Source organism: Micromesistius poutassou, assembly GCF_964030765.1.
Source record: "Micromesistius poutassou genome assembly, chromosome: 15".
In the NCBI taxonomy this organism is placed as follows: Eukaryota; Metazoa; Chordata; class Actinopteri; order Gadiformes; family Gadidae; genus Micromesistius; species Micromesistius poutassou.
Window position 1 is genome coordinate 9,700,055 of NC_140285.1, and position 24,474 is coordinate 9,724,528.

Sequence of the window (24,474 nt, forward strand, 5' to 3'; positions counted from 1 at the left end):
TTAGATTTTTGCCAGGATTCTGTAACAGATGGTAGGCTAATCAGAATCGTGGCTGGCATTTGTGTTTGTTAGAAAGGCAAATACTGAGAAATAGAGTGAATGGATTAGGGCGAGGTTTATTTTGGTAATGGAAACCTAATATATCTTAAGCTGTATATATATATATATATTGGAATATATTCATATATAGCCGATTGCATGTAGTACATTTAAAATAATGAATAAAACATTTACCCATTTTATTGATTTTAGTCTTTTTGTCAAAACCCCTGACAATCCCGATCTGCTTCCACTCTTCTGCATCCTATGTAATTCTCTTACATAAACACTCGTTCCCTCACGCAGCTCTACCATATCCTTACGTCCTTAACATCTCAACTCTCACATCATCCCCCTTCCTCTCTATCCCCCTCTTTCTCTCCTTTCTACGGAACATGTACCTGTCCTGAAGCCCACCTACAGCATACCCTAACCCTATACCCCACCCACTTCTCCCCACCAGATGGTGGGCGAGCTGAAGCCGAGCTGCTTGTGAAGGTGTGAAGGGGACCCCCCCGTCTCTCTGCACACCCCCCCAAGCCAGGACTCGCCATGGCCGGAGTCGCAGCCTGGCTCCCCTTCGCCCGGGCGGCGGCCATCGGCTGGATGCCCGTGGCCAACCTGCCCATGCCCGTGGCGCCCACCCAGAAGAACAAGAGGCAGGACGAGCTCATCGTCCTAAACGTCAGCGGGCGGCGCTTCCAGACCTGGAGGAACACGCTGGACCGCTACCCGGACACCCTGCTGGGCAGCTCGGAGAAGGAGTTCTTCTACAACGAGGAGACCCGCGAGTACTTCTTCGACCGGGACTCTGACATGTTCCGCAGCGTGCTCAACTTCTACCGCACAGGCAAGCTGCACTACCCGCGCGCCGAGTGCATCTCGGCGTACGACGAGGAGCTGGCCTTCTTCGGCATCATCCCCGAGATCATCGGCGACTGCTGCTACGAAGAGTACAAGGACCGCAAGCGGGAGAACGCAGAGCGTCTGCAGGACGACCAGGAGGACAACAAGGACAAGAAGCCGCCCAACATGACCTGCCGGGAGACCATGTGGCGGGCCTTCGAGAACCCCCACACCTCCACCATGGCGCTGGTCTTCTACTACGTCACAGGCTTCTTCATCGCCATCTCGGTCATCACCAACGTGGTGGAGACGGTGCCCTGCGGCACCTCCACCCACCAGAAGGAGGTGCCCTGCGGCGAGCGCTACACGGTGGCCTTCTTCTGCATGGACACGGCGTGCGTGATGATCTTCACCGTGGAGTACCTGATGCGGCTGTTCGCCGCGCCCAGCCGCTACCGCTTCATGCGCTCGGTGATGAGCATCATCGACGTGGTGGCCATCCTGCCCTACTACATCGGCCTGGTGATGACGGACAACGAGGACGTGAGCGGCGCCTTCGTCACACTGCGCGTCTTCCGCGTCTTCCGCATCTTCAAGTTCTCCCGCCACTCGCAGGGCCTGCGCATCCTGGGCTACACGCTGAAGAGCTGCGCCTCGGAGCTGGGCTTCCTGCTCTTCTCGCTCACCATGGCCATCATCATCTTCGCCACGGTCATGTTCTACGCCGAGAAGGGCTCGTCCTCCAGCAAGTTCACCAGCATCCCCGCCTCCTTTTGGTACACCATCGTTACCATGACGACGCTGGGGTAAGTGAATCGTTTTGGAGGCTCGCTCGCTCGCTCGCGTGGGCGTGTGTGTGTGTGTGTGTGTGTGTGTGTGTGTGTGTGTGTGTGTGTGTGTGTGTGTGTGTGTGTGTGTGTGTGTGTGTGTGTGTGTGTGTGTGTGTGTGTGTGTGCGTGCATGTGTCCCAGAGTTCATTGTGAACGAATCGCGTCAGTCTAATTTTGTGTTGATCAATTCAAAAAAGCTTTCACTTCAATACCGCATCCATTATATTTTGTTGGATTTTGAAATTATCGAAAGCAGAGATAAGGGATCCTGAGACACTGGGGCATTCACTGAGAAAATGATTCACACAGAGAATGGTAAGTGAAGGTCACCTCATAGAAAAAAGCTATGACGAACCCAAAGAACAAATCCACAAATGATCACTCCCTTTCTTCTCTAGCTGTGTTTAAGGAGCTGCGAGGAATTCAATTTTGAAAATGCGCAACGCCACAACACTGACATTGCTGTTTCCTTTAATCACCCGTTCCACATTACTCTAGTTGTGGGTATTAAAAAATGAAACGGCTCACACTGTGTAAAGAGCACCTCCGGGAAATATTAAAATGTTCACAATGTTGAACATTGTTGTTCACAATGTTGTAAAAAGTAACCAAATCAATCAAGGCTTGGCTTTTGAGCACCCAGCAATAGACACAGGCCTAATTATTGTTATGGAAAATAAGATACTCCAAAAAGGCCAGCATATTTGCAGTTTACAAGAAATACCTAATTAACCTCTGTCACTTCCTAATGCTGTGTCACTAGGCTTTGAAGGACTTGAACATGATGAAGGGCATATGGACGGGTTTATAGTGCATCTGTTCTTTATCGTCTACTTATATCCCACTGTTAATACAGACATTTTAGGAAGGGCAACACATTTGCATTCATGATATTAACCATGCCCGTGGTGTATGGAACATGCGCGACTACAGACATAAATAAACACACCCACATGCTTATACATGAACTTGATCAACACATTAACATCCACCGCATATAGTATATGCAGATGCATCGAGGAACAAACACACACACACACACACACCCCCCCCCCCCCCACGGCTGAATCGTGGCCGGGTGTCATGAGAAGCTGACATGGATTGGCATACCCAGCGTCACAGCGGTACGATGGCAGGATTCCTGCCATTACCAGCCTCATGAGGAGTTCTGAGGGACATTTTTATTTCCTCTGACAGAGAGAGAGAGAGAGAGAGAGAGAGACCAAGCCTTTATCTTGATACAGGCTTGGTTGTTTATGCCCGTTATGTCCCTATGGTAAATGGACTGCAGTAATATAGTATATATATTTTCTAACCAGTTGCACTTTCCAATGTGTGCCTCACATTCACCCATATGTCACATAATGGCCACACTGATGGCAGTGGCCACCGTCCAAGGCCACCGCCAGCTCCAGGGGAGTGGTTCATGTTAGACGTCTTGCTCACGGATACCTCGATACTTGGCCACGAGTATCAAACCAGCAACCTTCCATTGCCAGACAAGTGACGACCCACTCTACCTCCTCAGCCACTGCTGCCCCTAATCATCAAGAGTGGGGGAATATAGACACTTATCTGGTCTTCTGTTGCAATTAGCGCCCTGATCAGTGTACATGCGCGTGTGCGTGCGCGTGTGTGTGTGTGTGTGTAAGAGGCGGGGGGCCAGTGGTGGGTGTCAACGTGACTAATGATGTGGCCCGCTGCATCTGCTGACTAATGTAAGATTGGCTGACTTTGTGCTCTATGCTGCCTCTTTATGTCATACACACACTGCACGCACACACATGCACAGAAACACACACACACAGGCACACACATACTCACACACCTTTTCTTACACTTGTCTGTTGATTTGTAGCTATGTTTCCCATGTGATGTGGTTAAGGAATTTTTGGGAAAGTTCTGCAGTGAATAAGGTGTTGGAGTGTTTCTTGAGTGTCAGGCGATGCATCCAATTACTCTGTAACTTAGCTCGGTCATACGCCTTCCCCTGACAAGAGACCAATCTGTCAACTGGAGGCCTGTCATCTACTTGCAGATATTTAATCCTCTGAATCTTTAAACACAGAGAGGTCTCTCTCTCTCTCTGTATCTGTCTCTCTGTCTCTCTCCCTCTCTCTCTCTCTCTCTCTCTCTCTCTCTCTCTGTCTCTGTCTCTCTGTCTCTCTGTCTCTCCCCCCCCCCCCCCCCCCCCCCTCTCTCTCTCTCTCTCTCTCTCTCTCTCTCTCTCTCTCTCTCTCTCTCTCTCTCTCTCTCTCTCTCTCTCTCTCGTGCTCTCTCTCTCTCTGTATTTGTCTTTATACCCCTGTCTATAATTGTTTTGTTGTTTGGTGTGCCTTCTGTGTTGCATTCCCCTTACCTATGCTCATGTTTCATTTACTGCACAGTTTTCTCGCCCTTTGCTTCAGTGTGTATATGTGTTTGTGTGTGTGTGTGTGTGTGTGTGTGTGTGTGTGTGTCTCTGAGTACCGAGGCATCCCTGTAAAATCGTTTTGAGCTGTGTGTTTGTGTGCACTTGTCAGTTACGGTGTTGGTAGCGATGGTGTTTGCATGCCGACGCAGTGACTTTCTCTTGACACTGGTGACCCACTGCTGTGCATAGTCACGCTGCTCCGACCCGTCGGCGGCTTTTAAGACCCGTATTTGTCTACTATACAATAATCCAGACGGAATGAGACACAGTAATCCCACAGAAGCAGCAGCAGACACAGGCAATGAAAACAGTTTACACTGCCACATTATATGGTATTTTTACCTTACGCGGGAAATGAAAGGTTCCATAACAAATGGGAGACATTTGATAACAGGAAGAGAATATAGTGTGTACTAGGGGGGTAAGGATGAGGAAGGGTGTGTGACGAAGAGAAAATACGCAGGCGGTTCTCTGTGATGGAGGGATACGCTATGAAAGGTGAAGTGAAGAACTGTGGGACACAAGACCTGGATGAAGGGGGAGGCAGACATGTTGCCTTAACACCCTCGCTTGCAATTCGACCTAAATCCTGTCACAAAGGGGCTGTTACTGCTACAAAATACATTTGGTACCAAATACAAAAAAAAAAAGCTTAGCCTAAATCTCACACCCAAAGGCATGCAAGCAGGGAGGCAGGCAGATAGTGGGGGTTGAGGCTTGCGCTGTTGCCGAGACAGTTAGGGGAATATGACAGGGATTTTGCACCAAGCTTCTTAGCCAAATTGATTTCGATGATCATTGAATGAGTATCACCAGTTGGATTTATCTCCAGTGGGTTAAGCTGGTAAATGTCCTGTGGCAAAGGTGATGAAACCGTTTTGAAATAAGTGACTAGTGTTGAGTGAGTGACTGCTGGAACTGCATCACAATTTTGACAGAACATTTTTTGTTCAAAACAAATGACACCCAATACTTAACTTTGTATAACTTTGTTATTGGTTGGGTATGTATGATATGTAGGCCTATATGCCCGTGGTGTAGTGCAAACTCACTGCACCATTGGGAACGCGCTACACTTATTGAAGTTTGCACTAAGATGCGTGGAGGTCATTAGCATGGCGTCAACAGCACAGGATTAATAACCCGCTTTAAGCCCAGGTGCCTATGATCACCGCTCCCCAACGATCGATACAATTCTCTAGCCGTGTCTCCCAGACAACCGCAGCAACACCGGGCAAGTATACCCATTTTTGGATTCGGTGAAGGCTGGCTGCCCGGCCCTGCAGACGGATACAAAATGTGTCTCTGGCTGAAATTATTTTTTCTTTATTTATTCAGTTCAGTTTTGGAGGTTTGCCAGGAACAGGCTTGTTTCTATTGAGTGGCCGCTGCCGCTGCCACAGCCCCGCTGCCTTGAATACGTACAGGCCTTCCTCCGCTCTCACCCCGGACACCTCCTTCTGGATTTATCCCACATTTATCTTGAATACAACAGCTTGTGTACAGCGATAATCAATGCAGACGGGTGAGTATTGGCAGGCCGGCACAGAGGGAATGGGCCCTTGTTACACCTTGTAATGAATTGATGAGCTAAGGTTAACAACAGTTATAATTGCAAAGCACTGATGTCACCTGTTCTTCATCTAAGACCTATGAGGGTGGTTACTATCCCCCGTTGGGCCGGGTCAGCTCCCTGCATCACCCTGTCTTCGTTAGGGAAGAGAGGCTGACTGATCCTTCTCTTGGGGTCGATGGGAGGCAGATTGACTAGGAGTGGTGTTCATCACCGCTGAGCATTTCAAGTGGATCGGAGGGGCCGGTTATTTAGTCTTTCATATGTCTGTGGAATGAATGGATGGCTGATGGAAGTGGGTAATAATAATCCTGATATTATTATTAATGTTATTATTAATAACCATTCATCATCATCATCATCGGCATCATATTTGCAGTAGGAGAAGGGACGCTCAGTTCAAGAACTCGAATAGTAGAATAGTAATGTATTACCACATTAAACAATGTTATGTCATATCTGAACCTTAGGGCTAGTGACACAAAATAATACATCAGGTTTAGTATCCCTGCTTCTTGCGGCCGGTGACGATGAACTGCATTGCTTCCTGCGGGGATAAGCTTTAATAGCCTATGGGTCTGTGGATGAATCAAACTGAAAGGGCGACAGTTCACCTTTTGCCCCCAAGTTGCGTTCTACACAACAGTGACCTCCTTGTGAACCCCTCAGCCAATAACAGAATAGATACATTTAATCTAAAAATAGACGTAGGTCTGTGGGCCACAAACACACATGAGTTAAGACTGGTAGACAGATCTGGGCTGATGTATGGGAAGGTGAAGCATTGAATCTACAGCATTTAATCGTTCCTATTAGGCCTATGTGCCATATTTTAGTTGGGTGTGTATGTGTGTGTGTGTGTATGTGTGTGTGTGTAACAGGCATAAATTGAGGAAGTGTGCACTCACCTGTTTCACAGTCAACCCACTGACCCATTGAGGCCGGTTCTATAGAGAGAGCGGAGGGAAAACGCCACCGAAAGGAGATCCAAATATAGACACACAAGAACTCTCTCTCTCTCACTCTCTCTCTCTCACTCTCTCTCTTCTCTCTCTCTCCTCTCTCTCTCTCTCTTGCTCTTGCTCTCTCATCCTACATTACTCTAACACAATTCTCTTTGCATACACTTTTTACCCTCATGAACAGCTGAAACACACACACTGTGTGTGTGTGTTTCAGCTGTTCATGAGGGTAAAAAGAGTGGGTGTGTTTTACTATTGATGAGTCTAATCAATAGTAAAATTGATGTCTAATTATGCATTGCCATTTTCTTTGGGCTGCATGTAATCCGATTCTTAAAGGTGCTGTAGGTCTGTTTTTTAGAGCTATTTCTTCTGTGTCGTTTGTAAAAAATGGCACAGCCATCCGTCAGCAGTTGGTGAGTGTATTGCGATGTGAGAATATCTGTTTCAAGTTGGCTGCACCTGCCCTTATGTTTGCCAATCTCGACTTTTGGCTCCCGGCTAGTTTCTGACCATCTACACTGATTGATGTGGGGGATTCCATCTTCCACGTCTGTCAGACATGAAGCAAAACACTTCTCAATGGTGCAGAAATGTAGATGGGTAGGGAGGGAGGCTTCAAAAACATGTTGTATCCTCAACCTGTTCCGCTCTCTTCTGCTCTTTCCTGCTCTTTTCTGCTCTTTCTTCACCACTCTCAAATCGGCACCTAAAGCTGCTTGAATGCATACATACACACCTACACTGCAAATCTTTTCAGTACTTTTCCATATACTTTCCATATTCTGCTCACCTTAAAGGCTCTTGGTTCCCCCTTGGCAGCAGACGGACAAAGCACCAGTCCATAACCTCGGTGGTGGCGTTGTGAACATTTGAACCGTGGTTTAAACAGGCCTATAAAAGAGGCCTGTGCACCAGCTGGTAGAGTGCTCTGCCTGCTGGGCGAGTGTCTTTGTGTGTGTGTGTGTGTGTGTGTATGTGTGTGTGTGTGTGTGTGTGTGTGCTTATGTGCGTCTGTGTGTGTGCGTGTTCACCCTTCCCCTCCAGCCAACCCCCCCCCTCCTAACCACCAGTCAATACAAGGCCTCCTGTCTCTCTCCCCTCTCTGCTGCAGACCTGCCACCGCAAACACATGTCACAACTCAACCGCCATGGCGGAGGGTCTCGCTGGCTCCTCCACGACGGGGCTGCTTCTGCTGTTGTTGTTGTGGTTGTTGTTGTTTTTGTTGTTTTTGTTGCTGCTGTGTATACTTATTTCACCCGCTTTTCGGTTTCCCATTTCTTGAAAAGAGTGTATAGAGCGCAGAGGTCTTCCAAGGCCGTGGCACACCTGATTTACCTGACCTCTTGTGAGCCGGTGGGGGGGGGCGGGCGGGTGGAGTGTGTGTGGGGTACGAGGTAGGTGGGGTGGGTTTGGTTGACGTGGGTGTGTGAAGGGTGATTGACAGTGCACGCCTTTGAGGAAGGTTTTCTGCTAATATGGTCTCGGTGTTGACACCTCAGCGATGTGTGGCACGTGTCAATGTCGCTGCAGCGTCTGCTGCGATTGGACGGTGTGTGTCCTGGCCGACCGCCAGCTCCATTAACCTGGCCATAGTGATTGAGGGTTGTTCCTTATACATCATGCCGCAGGTACTGCCGCATAAACAAAAAAAAATGGCGTATGACATTGATGGAGATTAAATCCCTCTCTCACTTTCTCTCGCTCTCACTCTCTCCCATGTTCTTTCACTCGCTCTGCTCTCTCACTCTCTCGCTCTCTCTCTCTCTCTCTCTCTCTCTCTCTCTCTCTTTCTCTCTCTCTCACTAGTGTTCTCTCTGCACTCTCTTTTCATTGTTGTCTAAGCAGGTCACCTTTTAGCCACAAGTTGCCTTCAGCCACTCTGCTCACTCATACTGGTTTCAAATCGTCTGATGGCAGTTATCACCTTCTGGCCAGCTCTTCTGTCCCCAGGGGTCCCACTGAAAGACGTGCTCACGTTTACCCCCTAATGCCGCTTTTCCACCGACAGTACCAGCTCAACTCGACTCGGTTTGGTTCCAGGTACGTCGCGTTTCCATCTAAAAAAGTACCTCTTCAATGTGGGCGGGTCGTAGAAAAGAACCTCTCCAACATGGGTGGGTCGTTAGGTTTTAATCACGGGAGACGCGATTCCTGGGAAATCTGAATCGGACTATTTCCTGAATCAGACTATTTCCTGATTCCCGGGAAAGGTTATGATGGGAAATGAAATAAAATAAAATAAAAAGCGCAATGACTGCGTGTCTATTGTTGTCATACGGTAATGTTGATGGAGGCGAAACTCGAGCCCTGGGAAAGGAACGACACTAAAAAGAAACTTTTTTTCCTCGGGAGCCGGTCCGTGGACTAGACACACACAACCACGCCGGACACACACAACCACGCACAGCCTAACTCTAGCCCTGGGAAAGGAGCGACACACACGGCGAAACGCTGATCAGTGTCCCCCTCGGGAGCGGGTTTGTGGACTCCAACCATGCCGGACACAACTTAACTTTGAGTGATTATTCCCATTTACAGCCGCTGGCCAATCAGTTGCCAGCAGCCTGTTTATGTCACACAAAAGTACCTACTCCGCTCGCTTGGAACCTCGACAGAGGTACTACTAAAAAAAGTACCCGGTACTAGGTACCAGGTACTTTTTTGCCAATGGAAACGCAAAAAAAGGCGAGGCGAGTCGAGTCGAGTCGAGCTGGTACTGTCGGTGGAAAAGCGGCATAAGAGTCTGAACTCTGCCTGCTTCTACAGCTCCTCTGCTCATCACTACATATAGTGAATAGGAAAGCAAATTAAACAATTTCAAATACGATTAGACGGAAAACGTAGACTTTATTGTCCGGAAGGAGGTGGGTCTGGGACACATACAGTATCTGCTGTGTGTGTGTGTGTGTGCCTTTGTTGGTGTGTGCATGTCTATGTGCGGTGTGTGTGTGTGTGTGTGTGCGTGTGTGTGTGTGTGTGTGTGTGTGTGCGTGTGCGTCTGCGTGAAAATTCCATTGTTAGATTTTGCAGCCCATAATTTACAAGGACGCATTGGAGAAGATGATTGCAGACTCTCTTAGTTAGACTAGTGCTCTTGTCCTTTCACTGGAGTGGCCCCCTACTTCAAACTGAGCCTCTGAATCCAAACAAAAGATTCAATATTATAGGATTATGTATTCTTTGTAGCATCCAGGCATTATACGTCATTTGAAATAGACTTGAAATAGGGGTTAATGTATACGAGAGCTATAATGGGTGAAATTACAGTTAACATTGTCGTAGACAGGATGAGCACCCGCTGAAGGACTTAGATTAATCTTCTTTTCTTTCACAGCCGAGCCATTTGAACAAGTATGCCTTGTTTTCTTATTGTCTCTTGTTGACACCAATACACACGTGTGCTCGCCACCATCATCATCCCCATCATCACTCTCTTTCTCTCTCTCTCTCTCTCTCTCTCTCTCTCTCTCTCTCTCTCTCTCTCCCTCTCTCTCTCCCTCTGTGTTATCTCATCCCTTCAGTCCTGACATACAGTAATTCATAAACCGTGTTGTACGCTGATTATCCCGGGTGACAAAAGGAATGGTTCTGCCACATTAAATCTGTGGGGATTAATGCCTGTCTCCCGAGCCTGTGTCCCCCTTGCCATGTTCTCCCCCTGTGTGTGTGTATTTGTGTGCATTTGTGTGTGTGTGTGTGTATGTGTGTGTGTATGTGTGTGTGTATGTGTGCGCGCGGGCGTGTGTATGTGCTCTATCTGATCCCTTCTCCCCAGCCTCTTATTGGTACAGCAGGACGTTCCCTGTTAGAGGGGATGTGTTGACTTGGCCGGCTAATAAGAGGACACGGCAGATTTCCTCTGTGCCCCCGACAAGCTGCCTTGTTGGGGCGCCTAGAGGATCATCTCTGAAGCCCCAATTTCTGTTCCGTTGGATCCAAAGCAAAAACAATAAGGGCATTTTTGGATCATTTCAAAGCCGCAATCATGTGTAAACAATAAACACTTCTCCCTCTCTCTCTCTCTCTCTCTCTCTCTCTCTCTCTCTCTCTCTCTCTCTCTCTCTCTTTCTCTCTCTCTCTCTCTCTCGCGTTCTCTCAGGGGTGCGGAGATCCTTCATTCATGATTGCCGTTCCTACGGGGAGGTAGGCCCCGACGGTCTGTGTGCCACAGATGGTTCATGAGGAGGATTTGGGTCGTGTCCTTCACAAAGCCCAAGAGACAACTTTTCTCACACTCTGACTTCTTGGGGGGATTACCCATTCTGAGAGGATTAAAGCTGCCATTGGCCGACAGAGAGCAACAACGCTTGTCAGGAGCACTGAAGTCAAGACATGGCTTAACATAACTAATAGATTATTTTTTTTGCCCTTCAATGTGTGAGTGGTAGCGATACTAATTCAATATCCCAAGCCTTCGCCGGGTATTACGCCGGTAGCCAATAGCGGCGCCCCTAGCAGCCCTTACACCCAGCGGCCTCATTCCATGAAACAACGCAAATTATAATTTCAATGTAACAACGCACAAATGACCTTCTACCTCTACAATAGAAACTCGCACACCAAAAAGTTCACGTGGCATAGCTGGTATTGGGCCTTGCGGATAGAGAGGACCTCTTTTCCCGGGGCGAAGCATACACCAGTAGGAGCCTTGTTTAATGACAGGGAACCAATCGCATCGAGCCGTGAAACGATGTGAGCGGCGCACAGCGGAGATGGGCCACTCTGACCTTGATGTGGTCCACAGCCCGTGTGGAGAGCATGTGTGTCCCAGCGTCACGTAGCAGGACACCTCTAAACGTGGCCAGCACTCTCCTTGTTGCTGCGCCCGAGCCCCGACGGCACCGAGCTGTGTTTAAGCTGAACGAGAGAGAGCATGCCCTCAATATCCCAATGTGTTTCTGTGATATTGCGGAACAGGGTATGACATCTATATGAGTCTGGCAAATGGAGCGAAGTTGGGAGGCGCTTAATTCGATCTGACCTAGGATCCAACTACCTGGCTGTTCAATTTGTTAACGTTTTGACCGCCAGCTATCAATTCCCGACTTTCCTTTCCTCTTTCTGCTGAAACCCACTGCTCTCGTTTTGGAACTGACTGAAATTATTCAAATTGATGCTGGACACGATCTACGTTGATTTACATTTCCTACATATGACACCACTAATCTTTCTTTCAATCTTGTTTCATTTTGCTTCCAGTGTATTGTGTATTGTATTATTATTATATGTTTAATCTTATCTCTTTTGGCTCCTTTGCTCTGGTCCTATTGCATGATTGTGTGGAACTAGAAACCCCTGTCTTTTCACATCCAGAAGACCTAATTATACCGCTGTAAACGGGTACAATGCAAGCTTTACAGTGTCTTACAGGCTTACGCAATCATGTCGAGAAGAAGTACAAATCCACACACACTTGCACACACACACACACACACACACATGCACACACACAAACGGACACACACATACCCCCACAGCCGACCTGCGCTCAGGCTGCAGATAACTGTTGAATGTTAGTAAACAGCACCTCGTAGGGCTGTTTTTACAAAGGTCCATTTTGTGTTTAATGTCTACTCGAAACCAGACTGTATTCCAATTAATTTAGCCATCTCTGTGCTCTCTGCTCAACAGCCCAGGGCCTGTGTAGTTGCGCAGCAGGAAAAATCGAATCTCTGGATGTGTGGTGAGGTGAAATGAGAAAAAACACACTCCCGCTATTCATTATAAACACAGAGGGAAGCAGTGAATGAGACGGAGAGGGGTGAAACGGAAAAAAATCACACACGATCAAAGTGGCTATGATTTGAACGGAGGCTCTTTAGAAATACACAAAGAACGGCGTGATGCACGACACTAATTGCCATTCACAGTGGGTTGTCACGTTTCTGCAAGGTTTCTCAGTAATGAGTTGATAAATACTATCAGTGGGGTCCATATTGCTGAGAAGTTATTGCATAAATTCCTCTTTGCTGCTCGGGCAGAAAGAGGGATCCAGAGACTACAGTCGGGCAGAAAGAGGGATCGAGAGACTGCAGTTCCTGATGCTTCATGGACTAGGGTTAGGATTGTTGGCGTCATCTATCAGGGATACTCATCAGTAGGGGTGTAACGATACACTAAAGTCACGGTTCGGTACGTACCTCGGTTTTTAAGTCACGGTTCGGTATGTTTTTCGGTACAGCAGTTTTTATTATTTCATTAAACAATTTGATTTTGATTTGATTTATTAAATTGTATCAAACAAATGCCTTACACAAATAAAAAGACATCAAATACAATTGAGGATAAAAACACAATAAAGTCCAGGACTTATTTCCATTGTGGTCACAAAACATCAGGACAAGACAAAACACTAATAGAGTGTGTGATAATCAATAAAAACTTAATTAAAAAAAAAAAAAATATATATATATATATATATTATTATTTTTTTTACGGTACGTACCAAAATGAAACGTGCATCGAACCGTTAGACCCGTACCGAAATATTTCAGTTTGAATACGCGTATCGTTGCGCGTATTGAGGTGGTTTGTGGTTTACAACTGAGACAATAATAGCAAAATAAAAAGCAACAACAAAATACCATGAGATGATCATTTTATTTGGAGTTTAGCTCTCGCTCGCTGATCTAAGTAAATAATCCTCAGGCATAGAGCCATAGCACTGATTTGCAACATATTTGCTTTTCAAGTTCCTATCTGCACCCATTAGCATTATGGCTAATCATAGTGGGACCATTGCACATGAATGGGTAAATGGAGATCATGCCAAGGTGATGGATGATGTAGACGACTCCCTCAGACAACAATGGATGTTCCCTGCCTGGGTGGACGGCAGTTGGCAGCAGGTGGGAAGACGTGAAATAGCATAGTCGTTCAAGGTTCCACGTGGCCAGACATAAACCCATAGCCTACGAACCCCAGGCCACAGCTCTATCTGCACTCCAAAGCATTCAGGTTAACCTGTAGGTATGGGGATAATTGGCTTTACATCGGTACTGTGGAAGAAAATAAGTGCTGCACAGTATTCTTGTCTATTATGTTAAAATTACCCGTGTGACCGAAGTGGTCCGCATACTTCGAAATAAGTCAATTTCTCTTTGGCTGGACAAGACCAAAGAAGTACTTTGCAGACAGATTAGTTTGGTCACTGAACCTTGCAATAGTGAGGACCAGTGGGAACTCCACGGGATGGGGAAATACAAATGATTGTGCTTTTCTTAACACTCTCATCTCTATAGGTTAGAGCAGGTGAGGGGCTGAATGGGAGACCACACAGCCAGATTTAGGAGCAAGGTTGCCTAGCACTGATATGTCTTCATCACACAGTGTAATACCACAGGTGACAGATTGAAAAGAGCAGATTGAAAGCAGATTGAAAAGAGGAAATAATAACATTTTGGTTGTGTTACTATTAATCTACTTTGAATATTTAGGTCATATAGCACACATTGCTATCTAAAGTGACTCTTTCACTCGCTCATCAATGACACATTTCATTCATGACAGAAGTGTTAGGCTCATCTGACTCAGGGATGCTTGCAGTCAGACTACTGTGAAAACCCCTAACCCGCAATGTGCATGTTATAAAATTCTAGTCAGGATCCTCTGTTCCCGACCACAGTTTTTCAAAAACATTCAGTCTTGGATGTAATACCCTCCCGCCCCCCCTTTGACACGGTGTCATGGTATATGTTTGCTATGCTGGCCGGGCCTCTTCCCTCTATTCCCGGGCCTGCCCAGATGACCTTCAGTGGTGGTTTTTCATGGCTGTCCAGACTGCCGGCGAGAGTTGAGGGGAGCTATACCTGCTGCACCGCCGAGACACACAGAGTCAGCGGGAGAAGGATGAGGAGGAACAGAGGGGCAGGAGGAGGAGGGGGGGGGGGGGGGGGGGGGTGATGAAAGGGTCACGGATGGGGATATACGTTGTGAAGAGGCAGCTAGGATATGAGGGTTTTGGGCATGGTTTTCCGAGTGTGTGTGTTTGAAGTGGGGGCTCAATAGACACTGATTGTTGGTTTAGTGTCTGAACAGAATTGGAAAGGATGTATTATTAGGAACAGTGTTGGAAGTTGGTACCATTGGTAGGCACTGAGGCCTGTGGTCTGAGGACCTTCTCTTAAACACTAGGTTTTAGGTTTGTGGGTGTGTGAGTGTTTGTGTGTGTGTGGATGTAGGTGTGTTTGTGTGTAAGTGTGAGTGTATGGTGTGGATGGGAGTAAGCATGGGAGAAATGCTGTGTTTTGTGTTGGTGCCCCTTGCAGGGTGGTTCTCAGTGGTCTGCTTGGCCTGTACTCTGGTCTCCAGCTGAAAGGTTGGCACGATTTGTTCCAAACCGAAAGCAGACGAAAAAAAATTAACCAGAAACAAATTTGCTTTGGCTCTTTCTCCAAAAGCTGCAACGTGTATGCTGTGCTCTCAGCATGTGTGTGTGTGTGTGTGTGTGTGTGTGTGTGTGTGTGTGTGTGCATGCACACGTACGTCTGAAACCTGTGTGGTTGGTTGCTATGCCTGTCTCTGCTTGTGTTTGTGGGTGTATACAGGCCACTATTTGTATTGTATTCATATTCTTATGTGTGTGTGTGTTCATCTAAGAAAGGAGATTGAGAGGGACATATGCAGACAAAGTTGCATAGAGCGGCAGAAGAGTCTGAAGATGGAGACGCAGGGACACAGGGACACACAGAGGGAGAGAGAAAACCTTTTAAACATAGTGACTTGCAGGCAGAGAGATGACCATCAAAACATGGATATTTACGTGGTCAAGAAGGAAGCCAAGAGACAGTCCTATGAAGACGTAGACATACAAGAGCCAGACACATTCAGGCGCAGGGAACAGGTGTTGGAAGGGCCCTCAACATCACAGGATGCAGAGAGACTTGTGAAGACGGAGACATGGAGGAACAGGTCACCGCGGGACGTACCTGCTAGAACAGGGACATAGAGGGTCAGGAAGCATACAGTCTTATGGAGACAGAGACATACAGGTGCAGGGAGGCAGAGAGACGGTCATATGGAGACAGACATACAGGTGTGGGGAGGCAGAGAGACGGTCCTATGGAGACAGACATACAGGTGCCTATACGACAACGGTCATTGTCGTATAGGCAGATACAATTACGTTCAAAGCAATGGCCGAGAGGAGTGTTATTCATCAGCTCCGTCACGAGAGAATGATTAGATAAATGCTTTAGTGAGTGGAGGCCGGTCACAGCGCATGGTGATTGATGTGATAGCCATACAATTCAATAAGTGGCTGTGGCCTCTGTGCCAAGGTGCTACAGCCACAGATTAAGATGTGCCTCCAATGTGAATGAGCGGCGCCTTCAGTCGGCATGGAAAGAGCAAAGAAGACGCCGCCGTCTTGAGTGTCACATAGTCTTGATTTTTTGTTTTGTTTTCTTTTTTTCTTTACTGGAAAGTGAATGCTTAGGAAAGGAATTGTCTCTGCTGACGTTTGCGCCTACAGTGACAAATCGCAGATTACGTAGATTATTTGCCCAAATATTTGCTATTGTTCACAGTGGCCTAATCCTCTATTCTGGGGTATTTTGTTAAAAAAAATCCAATCATTTAAGGATTTGGTATGATTAAATGGTATCATGAGATAAATCCTTTTTTTGATAATAGTGATGTATGAATTAAACTCTGCTGCTCTACTTAACATTTATAACCGTCACACATAGGAGTACTCAATTTTGTAAAGGATTTTTTATGTCCATCTGGCGACAGAAATATCTGCACATATCTGTCTGTATTTATTTTACTCCTCGATGAATTGGTTTCAATCGTTGACTTCCATTCGTCTTGTCCATACATACAGATGTAGAGGTATGTGATGTTAGCTAAAGTAAAGAAGTAAAGAAGTGAGTGTTGGATCAGCCCTTGACAAAGCGGTCCCCAGTCTCTGGTTTGAACACCTATTGGCACATATCACACAGTTGAGCTATAAATAGAAATCATCCACACTCTCTTCATCTACCCCCTCCGTCTCTGTCTCAGCCACCCCCTCCTCTCTCTCCTTCTCTCTTTTTTTCTCTCTCTCTCTCTCTCTCTCTCTCTCTCTCTCTCTCTCTCTCTCTCTCTCTCTCTCTCTCTCTCTCTCCCCCAGCCTTCCATTTCTCACATTATGCCTCCCCCTCTCAGCACACCTCCTTCCTCTGATGTGTGCACTCCGTCTTCACAATATGCTGTACATTTCATACTCCCTCCCTTTCTCTCTCACTCTTTCTTATTTATCTCTCTCTTTCACACTCACACAGGCTGCCGGGCTGTTCTGAATTGAGTTGATGTGTACGTGGGGGAAAAACCCACGCAAAGCATAACGTGTGATTGCATCTCTTCCACCGGTCATATTTTAAACATGTTTATCTGCCCGTAATACGCTGTTTGGGTTGGAGTGGAAACCCAAGTGTTAAATGATAATTATAATCTGAGCGGATGTCGGGAAAAAGCTGAAAGAAAAACATAGGGACATAACACACACGCGCTCGCACGCCGAGGGATTTGTAAATGCTGAGAAATCTAAATACGTACACACAGACGGACGCACAGCCATCTCTCACCCATCATCCCCAGCCTCACTGACTCTCTTACACTTTTTTTTATCACCCCCAAGCCACTATCTCCTGTTTTTAGATGCAGTTCCTCAACAGACGTGTTGATGTCAATAACATGTTTGAACGCATATGGAACCATTCTATTTATAGGCTCCCTATGTTTTATCTGTTTACTTCCCGTCTCTTCTGCCTTCTTCTCCTGCGTCAGTGGCAGGTCAACTAAAGAAGAGAAGAGACAAACAGAGCTGAAGCAGAGCTTGTGTTCAGAGAGAGCAGGACTTTACACCTCGACAACTTACAACCGGTGACTCACGCCTGTTGCTCCGCTCTCTCGCTCACTTGGGGTGTCTCCGGACATCCGCTTATAGGTCGCTCAGCCCTGAGGGGATATCAATGACCAAAAGTAACTTTTTGTTAGCTAAACATTGAGTTGGTTTGTGTGTTTGTGTGTGTGTGTGTGTGTGTGTGTGTGTGTGTGTGTGTGTGTGTGTGTGTGTGTGTGCGCCCAGGTCTGTTAGTGCAGATCTTCCCATTTGTTTCCTTGGTGGTTGTGTCTGGCTCTAAGATCTGTTTCTCTGTCTCTTTCGCTCTCTTGTTCTCTCTCTCTCTCTCTCTCTCTCTCTCTCTCTCTCTCTCTCTCTCTCTCTCTCTCTCTCTCTCTTTCGCTCTCTTGTTCTCTCTCTCTCTCTCTCTCTCTCTCTCTCTCTCTCTCTCTCTCTCTCACTCGTGTTCTGTATGACTCTCTCTCTCTCTCTCTCTGTCTTTATAAGGAAATAAGGAATTGTGTGTGTGTGCCTGCCTCTCCACATGCTGCTCTGTGCGGATGATTGCCTGGCCATAACCCTCCCAAACCCACCCTCCATGATAAATTCACACTCCCATTTTCAGCCCCCACCAGAAAATCAATAGCACCGTTCTGAGCTGCCTCTGCGATTAGGATGCTGTGACTGTCGTTACGAGTTCAAGTGTGTGTATCATGTCGGGGCAAATCCATTCTTTTTTTCCCAATCTATTCAAGTGTTGTTTTTTTTCCTATTAACCTCATTCAATCACGCCGGCATTCTCATTTTTTTAGACCACCAAAAAGTCTATATTTCCCCCACAGGAAAACAGGTGGTGAGAGAGATAGACATGGAAACATGCGCGCGCGCACACACACACACACAAACACACATTTGCACATGCGCGCAACCATCCACTCACAAACACAAACACACACACACACACACACACGCACACACACACACACACACATACACACACACACCCACACAGGCTCTAAAATAGATATGAGGAAGAAAGAGATGGAGAGGGATACGTCCATGTAGAACGAGTGAGAGCCAAAACACAGAGCCGTACCTCTTTGGTGCTCACCGCAGCATCCCTAGCATCCGTACATAAACAGACAGGCCCCCTGAAGGGGACAACATATCATGCAAAGTAGAGGATCGCGTCTCTGTAGATACTCCAGACAATAGGTCAAGACAATGGAGCACAATCTCCTTGCATGAGCATCACTGACTCGAGCTACCTCAGCTCTGCATTGTTGTTGTGATAAGGGGTGGGTAGACAGCAGGGCGAGGGAGCAGAGGGAGTTGGTGGTGGGGGTGGTGGTGGTGGTGGTGGAGATGGGGGTAATTGTAGCGGAGGTGGTGGCGATGGTAAGGGTGGTGGAGGCAGTAATGATGGTGGTGGTGGCATCAGGCTGAAGTCGTTTTGGAGTGCGAGTGTGTGTGTGTGTGTGTGTGTGTGTGTGTGTGTGTGTGTGTGCGGGTGGGAGCTGGGTATACTATATGCACATAAAGGATGCCGCAGCTATTGAGTGATTGCCATTGTTGCAGCGCGAGGCAGATGAATATACCAAGACCTCAGCCATGCACACTGTGGACTATAAGCGTATCACAGCGCGCCATACATCACAGGTCTGCATCGTCGCGTTGCTGGCGTGCTGACGTCGCTCCGTTATGGTACATCACACTCAGGGGGACAAGCGTGAACAGAGCCGATGAGCAATCTGTCAGTTAAGAGAAAAATACGTTGCATGTGCACACACACACACATGCACACCCACATGCACTCCCACACACCACATTGATTATTTTCATTCCCATTTTCTGTTATGAAAGTGCAAAAGCAGGGTGTGTTCAGAGGCTGGATGGGGCGCAAAAAGCCCTGTGAGGGAGAAACGTTTTAGATAAATGCGGTCAATTAAAAGAATAATTGCCCTCAAAGCATTTTGTCAAGTCCCTCCCACTAATCCTTCCCACAATCAGGAGATAGACCCTGTTATCTTTGCACAGCAGAGGCAGAAGTGTGTGTGTGTGTGTGTGTGTGTGTGTGTGTGTGTGTGTGTGTGTGTGTGTGTGTGTGTTTAAGGCTAATGTCATGTTTTTCAGAGTGTGCACATAAGCCCTTTAATGCACATTTTGTTGCCATTAAGATAATCCTGTTATTCAATTCTCTTTGACACCCTACTCATTCTGCAGAGGTAATTAATTTCACACCAATCATAATAAGAGAAAACAGGACCTACTCAGTGTGAACAGTTACAACATAGTACACAAAAGTAATTAATCTATACTTCCAAGGAGATATCTATAAGAATATGTACGTGTATGTGTATGCCTGTGTCCATGTGTGCCTGCATGCAGATGCATAATACACATATTATGTGTATGATGCATGTATTATGCATTATAATGTCTATGTACAGATCGGGTCAGAGGGGAGATTTAAGCAAGAGCTCAGCAAAGTTTTAGCATAGTGTTATAGCATTAATATGAGGGGACATAGAGGGTGACTGGTGGTGTAGAGGAGGGAAATGAAGATGGAGAAGCAGGGTATGGGAAAGAAAGAGAGAGAGAGGGAGAGAGAAAGAGTGAGAGAGAGAGAGAGAGAGAGAGAGAGAGAGAGAGAGAGACAGAGAGAGAGAGAGCGCTTAGAGCCAGACACAAAAAAACACAAAAAAAAAAAAAATTGGAAGATCTGCAACAGCAGACCACACACACATACACACACACACACTCACACACACACACACACACACACACACACACACATACACACACACACACACACACACACACACACAAACACACATACACACACACACACACACATAACACAACCAACCCAATGTTACAAGAAGGTTACATGATAGGTCAGTCAGCAGGGTAGGGCCGACCTGCTCCTCATCCTTCCACGCTTCCATCTTATTGGTGGAAAGCTACACCTAGTCTTCATAGGTATATATACATATATAAATATATATATGCATGTTCCCGGGGGTGAGGGGAGTGGCGGCCTGGTGAGGTGACAGTGAAGGGGAGACAAGACTGCATAATGACCCAGAGATGAATTGTATAATCAATCTCCCTGTCTCTCACCCTTGGTTGCAGCTGCAGGCGTCTGACTCGGCGGGTCACTAGGCGGAGAGCGTTGATTGGAGCTGGGTTTCACGGAAAGTCATTTAGTCAGGCAGGATTGGGAGAGGAGTGGCTTCTGAAAGCCTTCTGACAGAGTCCCGCCGATTGACAAGGGCGGACGCTGACCTCTTAACCCCGCCCTCCTTGGAGCTAGCGCCGTGAGGGAGGAAGGGAAGGAAGGGTTTAATAAAAGTATCCTGTATCCTGGGAAGTATCCTGTCGTGACACCGAATCAGATGTAGTGATAGAGGAGTGAATGCAGGAAGGAAGGCAATAGCACTAACCTTTATTGAACATTTGAAAATGCTGTGCTCTCTAAAATGCTGCAGATGCAGTAATAGTGATCTTTATAGCTCCTGTTTTGTTTTATTCTTTATTTAAGTACTGGGATGATTACCAGCGAAACGGATACAGTAGGCTTTAAACCTAGCTAATTCCTTCTCAATTCTATACTTAAGTGTAATGTACCATACATTTAATGGAACAAAACATGGGCATTTGACTCTTGAGGATCTTTCTATCCTAGCTCCCCTTCTTTCTCGTTTACTTTCTCGTTCTCTCTCCCTTTCTCACTTGTCTTTCTCTCACTGTCTCACACTATATATCTATCTCTGAATCTCTCTGCTGCATCTCTCTGTCACTTCCTCCTCCTCTCTAGCTCTCTGTCTCCTACACTTCCACTCTCTTATTTTTTCGACACCTTCATGTACATGCAAGAGAGACGGAGACGGAGAGAGCTGTAGGAGGGAGAGTTGAGTAAGTGAAGAGGCACAGTGAAGAGACGTTCAGGTCAAATACTCTTATGTAAAACACAAAAGGGAGCTGCAGGGAACAAGGAGAGTACTGCTACTGCAGCAATGAGACTCAGGGCAGATTTGGCTTTTGTGGGATTATCACAATAGAACATTTTGATGCTGTTTCCCTATTTGACCTCTGACTCTTTTGCACCCATGGTTTTGCAACGTTTTGGGTTTCAAGCTGTCCCCATGGCCCTAAGCCCTTACACCTCCTCTTTTTGAATAATGCTTGGCAAAACAAATGTATGATATTTGCTTAATGTAATATCATTGATTGTGAGGTAGGACTTTTGTTATTGGGTATCTTACCACTTTTATGGTACCAAACTCCCACACTTGCTCAGACATGTTTTTCCATCAAGTCCCCACATAAAAGCTAACACACAGCTAATCCACAAAAAATATATATATTCTAAGCTAAGAAAAATATGCTAGGCTAATATAAATATCATCAAGCCAAAGTAATATAAACTAGGTTAGTTGAGCATAGTGACGTGGGCTGCACCAAAGGCATGGAAGACAGCAGTAGAGTCGACCCCAAGGACGGTATAGTACAGACACGTAAACAGATACACAGACAGGCTGACTAACTCGGAAAAACAAGCACTCAAGCAAAAGCACAGTGAAATACAGAGAGGTACTGATTGGCAGAGAGACATCATTAATATTCACACACAGCGCCGTCGTATAGGGGGGAAAGGTTATGACAATTATAAGGGCCCACAGCCCGCTAGGGCCCACACACAGCCCCCAGTAGCCTCTATGACAAAATTATTATGCATACACTGAACTAATATATATTCATATGAATGAATCCGAATTAAAACAAAGCCACAAATCATACAATATTCTAATTTTAATAATTTCAATAATCCCCTTGACCCCTTCTTAAAAAATGGTTTGGTCCACACCGCGGTTCGTTCTTCCCAGGGACGTGCACACTCAGGAGTTTTGAGGGCAGGTGCCGAATTGTTGACGGTAGGGGGGGGGGGGGGGGGGGGGGGGGGTTGGATCGCGGACAAGCGCTATTGTTAACGGGGGGTTGGATCGTGGACGAGCGCTATTGCGGGCGCGATTGTTGGGGGGGGGGGGGGGGGCGTTCGATCGCGGACGAGCACTTTTGCGGGTGCGATTGTTGAAGAACACTCAGAGGGCACTTTTTAATACGAGGCAAAAAGGGCAGGGGCTCAATCACCCCTAGGGCCCTATGTGTGCACGTGCCTGGTTCTTCCCATGGTTCTTCCTCATCGGAAGTGAGTGAGCGATGAGACTTACAGTGAACAAACAAGCCAATTTAAACTTTCATTGAGATTAGATGAGGCTTGTTGTTTTTGATATTTGTTTTACAACAACGTATTCCATGTGCTCTTTGTTTCACTTGCACATTTAAGTTAAATGCTACATATTTACCTGTGGACTATCTTGAGCCAGGACACTTTGTTTTTTGCATATCAGTGCTATAATTACCCACACCTATTTGTTGAGTGGTTAATTGAAAATGTATTTGCAATCAGAGGTGTAATAAAGTGTTGCAAATCAGGGAAATGAGAATAAGACAATTAATAATACATAATTTACATACTACTGACTTGTTAAGTCGTTAAATTTAAAAAAGGAAACAAATTGGGTGTATTACACCAGGCACCGTCAAGAACACTGAAAAACAAGAACATTTAAGGTGGCAATGAATGGGGGAGAGGGGCCCACACCGATATTCTTTCAGGGGGCCCAGAATTCCTAGCAACTGCCCTGTTCACACACACGCACACGCAATCACACACACACACACACACACACACACATACACACACTAACAGACAGATTCAGCTGCTCATTATCCACTCATGGTATTCAGTCAACACATCTGGCTTCGGATGCCAAACCTTTTCCAGCCTGAGGAAGCAAGATTGACTACTTTACTTTCCCACTTTTTCATGGGTGCATTCTCCTTTTAACATACACACGTTTTGCTCTCTGTGGCCTGAACCAGGCTTTCCTGCTGAGAGCACAGAGTGGAACGCATGAGGGATGGAGTGTTATCGAGAATAAGTCTTCAGGATACCTCGCTGTGTTTGAGCCTGAAATGAGTCTTGAAGAGGTCAAACTGAGTGGTATATGTTTTATTGATGGATTAACACAAAAATTATTTTTGTTACAGAGGGCTTTAAAAGCTGCAACTGTTTTTTTAGGCATCAAGGAAGTAATATTTCTATATTTCAAATTACTTTCTGATGTGTTAATGACCTATAATTAACTATGAAATATACTCCAAGGTTTGTTTGCATTCACACACGTACAGCCTCATTATGCATTATGCTGTGTGTTGCTTTGAGTTACGATCAGAATGAAGGAGACCTGTATCAATGAATCAGCAGGGAAGAGCAGAATGAAATAAATGGAGAGAGAGAGAGAGAGAGAGGGGGGGATTCAGAGAGAGATAGATAGAGAGAGGGGGTAGGTTGGATCAATGAGACAGGAGGGTAGAGTAAAATGGACCAATCCAGGGGAGGTAAAGAAAGAAAATATGCGTAGATCAGATAATTTGACATGATTGATCTGTCAATCGCATTGATGGATGGGTGAGGGATTGATCGGAATGAGTTGGAGTCAGTGAATAGGAGCGAAGATTAGAGGATATGAGGAGGGCAAACATGATTGTGGAGAGAAAGTAGAGGGGCAGGGAGAGGTAGAGCAAAATAAATAAATAAATGGATGGATGGATGGATGAATGAAAGGATGCAGGGATGGATGGATGAACTAACTCAGAGTAATTTTATTCTCTCTTTAATTCATCCTTCAGCATGACCTCTCTGTTTGAATCAACATTAATGCATGTGTGTGTGTGTGTGTGTTAGTGTGAGCATGCATGCGTAATGCATATCTGTAGGGAGTGTTTTCAACCTTAATTCCATTCCTAATCGTATCAAGAAGCGCAGGCATGGGGATGATGCTAAAGAGGAGCGTGTGTGTGTGTGTGTGTGTGTGTCACGTGCGCACGGGCAGGATTGATCGGTATGCCAGGG

General features: G+C 46.3%; 1 protein-coding gene across 1 annotated transcript in view; it reads left to right on the plus strand.

Annotated features, from left to right (window-relative positions):
• Positions 1–591: 591 nt before the first annotated feature.
• The window catches only part of kcnd3 (potassium voltage-gated channel, Shal-related subfamily, member 3), a gene marked incomplete at both ends in the record, with an annotated part of 89,041 nt that continues 65,158 nt past the window's right edge, over positions 592–24,474 (plus strand). Inside the window, one exon of the mRNA XM_084479045.1 lies at positions 592–1,691. Within this exon, the coding sequence (XP_084335171.1) occupies positions 592–1,691 (1,100 nt within the window). The remainder of the gene's footprint in view (positions 1,692–24,474) is intronic.